Here is a 3194-nt window from a genome sequence, read left to right on the forward strand (position 1 = left end):
ATCAGTGCTTCGCACGCCTTTTTGACACTTTTGGTCAATCTACTTCGAACTGGCCGTGACTAACTGTAAGTTTGGATTTCAACGAAGGTTGGTTGAATTTTATCGCTGGTGTGGTGAAATATAAATGTGGAGTTTGAGGTTGCCACTAAAAAATACTAGTACATAGTGGTGGTCGAAATATACGGTAACGTTATCGGTAGTCTGGTGAAATATACTAATGTTAATAGTAGAGTGCACAATGTAGTAGTACTACGTACTAGTAGTACTTACTTCGAAACTTCGAAGTACTTGAAGTGTTCGCCCATTACTAACGCATATATGATCAGATCTATCATTGAGTGTGAGTTTTATACCAAAGAAATCAATGGAAATGTTTCATACGGCTGACCAGTAAATGTCGACAGTAATTCAGAGAAAGTGGGGGTTCGAATTGTCGACAGTAAGGTAATACAAGTACCGTACTGTACTACACCTTTTTGCGTATTTCGCTTAGCTTGCAGTATATTTCACGAGTATAATTCGGTTATCTCCATTTATTTCCGGACTATCCACGACCCTTTCAACTTTATTAAAAATATTAATATGTTTCTACAGTTTTCATTTTAATGAAGCATTATTTTACACTTAAGTTCTGTATTTGATTTGACCATTTTAAGTAGTTGTGTAACCGTTACAACTCAAGGTTACAATATATAATGTTATGCGATTTTTCATGCGACATATGCAGGGTATTTCGACGATTACTCGAAAAGTAAAGTGAATCAAGGTATTAATATTCTACTGTAAACATCCCAAAACCCTTGGAGTACTACTATTAATAGTAGTATACTGCAAGCTAAGCGAGATTCGAATTGTCGACAGTAAGGAGATTTCGCAATGAACGATATCGTTCTCTTTCCGCTCAGACGAAAAGACCTCTACGATCAAATTCCGGAACGACAAAACCTGTCTACAATTGATGCATATTCCCGTGAAATGGCTGGATGAACGATAGTCTGTCCTTAAAAAAAACCTCTAGCAATGCATCAACATGTATAAACTATCAAAGCGCTTGGTGACGTGCTCGGCAACCACAAACATGAGTGTCCAGCACGACACCAAGAGGAAGAAATCGACGTTTGACGAGGACATTGTGCTGCTTCGTCAGGTCTCGGCCGACTTGCCGTTTGAAGCCTCTCACGGGACGATTGGCTCGAATTGGGAATCAGTTGCAAGAACATTAACGTCATGTTCCACCTTTGGGCGCAACGTGAATGGAAAGAAGTGCCAGAACCGCTTCAACATCCTGTTGGACGAACAGAAGATCTTGCGGCAAGAAGCCATGAAAGCCAGCGGTGCCTCCGAAGACGAAACCGAGAAGACGCAGTTGCTTGATGACCTCCTGCTTGGCATGCAAGAGACGGAGGAAAAGTCGGTCAAGGCTTCAATTGCGGCGTCAGCAGCCAACAGGTCCAAGGACTTAAATTCCCACCATCTACGGCACGAAGCGATGAAAACCATTGGAAAGCGCAACGTTGAAGAACTGGGGCCCTCCAAATCCACGCCATCGAAGAAGCAGGTAGTTACTATGTTGTATATTTTACATTTCTACTCTAAGGCAAATATTACTATTTTGTATATTTTACATTTCTGCTCAAAGGCAAATGTATATACTATTGCTCACTCATTTAACTTAGGAAATGGAATATTTGGTCGACATGCTGCGCGTAGAATCTGAAAAGCAGCTTGAATTCGAGAAATTCAAGTTTGAAAAAGAGATGCAGGATCGCCAAGCAGAGCGAGAAGCACGCTTAGAACTTGCCAGATTGGAAAACGAAAAGGTTTTGAACTTGGCCAAACTTAACAAAATATAATTTCCATGACAAGTTTGATTACTCGAGATACTCTTCTAACTTTGGCGGTGATAAGCCAAAGAAGGTTGATATTTTGTTGCCATTGTTGTAGCAGCAATGGCAGTTGGTGAGCAGCATAGATACCGCAACTACTTTCCCAACGGCGCTCAGCATGACTTTTTACTGCGGCTTAAAGGTAGTGAATGCCCACAGCGTCTTCATCAGCTGAAAGTTCCATTCGACGCTTGTCCGAACTTTACTCATACGAGCATTGAATTCTTTTTCTAGGTCGTTACACTGCCCCTTGAATCCCGACATGATCCAACGATTGATGCCGTAAGCAGGATCGCCGTAAATATAATATCCTACGATATAATTGAATATATTAATGGTAGTTCAAACAGTGCCGACGCTTGTGTCCACTGTACAGTAATTTTTGAAGATTGGGTTGCGCCAATGGGCCTTGTGCGCTTGTGGCGACTGGGAGTAGCGTCGATGAGGCCACGATGCGGCACGTTTCGAGCTTTGTCCCATCAGGGAAAGCAAATACATTGGCCAAGGGGGGAACCTTTGATGTGAGCACACTGAGCATACTGCTGGATGCGCTTTTGGACAACGCGACGGGCAAAAAACAACAACGCGGACCATTGGTTGTGGAAGGTTTCCACAACGTAGTTGAAAATTCGACACAATTGCTCCCTGGATCGGCCAAACATTGCGATCATGACGTGGTACTTCGTCGGATATGATAGGCGGCGCAGCATAATACACAACGCTTCTACAGCATGACAACGGTCTCGGCTTGGCGTGACCACGACGCCAGGTAAGCGGAGTAGCACCGCCAATGATCGGATACCGGCGACGTCAGCGTTCCCTCTTTACATCAAATGAGAAGCTAGGTGGTTCGAGTCGAATGAGTGCTCGCGGTAGGCGAAGTTGGGTTAGACTTGCCGAGGGAATTTCTACATACTACGGACAGCTCTGCCACGCTATTGTGTGTTTTTTTTGCGCTCTGTCGACTACAATGTACTAGCCAGTTGTATCGTGCATTACAAAGTCAATATGGGCTAAGGCGCATTGTGTAGTGGTTCACGTTAGAGCGTGGTCTCCGAAGAAATCGTTCTTGCTTTTGGGCGTTGCTGCTTCGAAACTATTGTGTTGATTGGCTAGAATTATCCGAAATCCGCATAATGTCCCTGCCTAAAACCGTGGTTTGAGGCGTTGATGGGTTGTTCACGCCTGCGTTCCTGCCCAGTCGTTCAATATCGGAGACAGCACAATGAACGACGATGAAGTCACGCTTGAGCTAGACTTTGATCACGATGGTACGAGTTGTAGACTATAGGATCATCAAATTCATAC

General features: G+C 43.7%; 2 protein-coding genes across 2 annotated transcripts; one reads left to right on the forward strand and one right to left on the reverse strand.

The window, feature by feature from the left end:
• Positions 1–1078: 1078 nt before the first annotated feature.
• Positions 1079–2061, forward strand: H257_13170 (hypothetical protein; the record flags this gene model as incomplete). Its single annotated transcript, XM_009840638.1, has 2 exons — positions 1079–1558; positions 1945–2061. 2 exons carry the CDS (start codon positions 1079–1081, stop codon positions 2059–2061), a joined length of 597 nt encoding a protein of 198 aa, XP_009838940.1.
• A 549-nt stretch (positions 2062–2610) lies between these two features.
• H257_13171 (hypothetical protein) lies at positions 2611–2706 on the reverse strand (the record flags this gene model as incomplete). Its single annotated transcript, XM_009840639.1, has 1 exon — positions 2611–2706. A coding segment is annotated over one exon (96 nt), but the record flags the coding sequence as incomplete, so codon positions are not given.
• Positions 2707–3194: the final 488 nt, after the last annotated feature.

Source organism: Aphanomyces astaci (assembly GCF_000520075.1).
Source record: "Aphanomyces astaci strain APO3 unplaced genomic scaffold supercont1.45, whole genome shotgun sequence".
Classification (NCBI taxonomy): Eukaryota; Oomycota; class Saprolegniomycetes; order Saprolegniales; family Verrucalvaceae; genus Aphanomyces; species Aphanomyces astaci.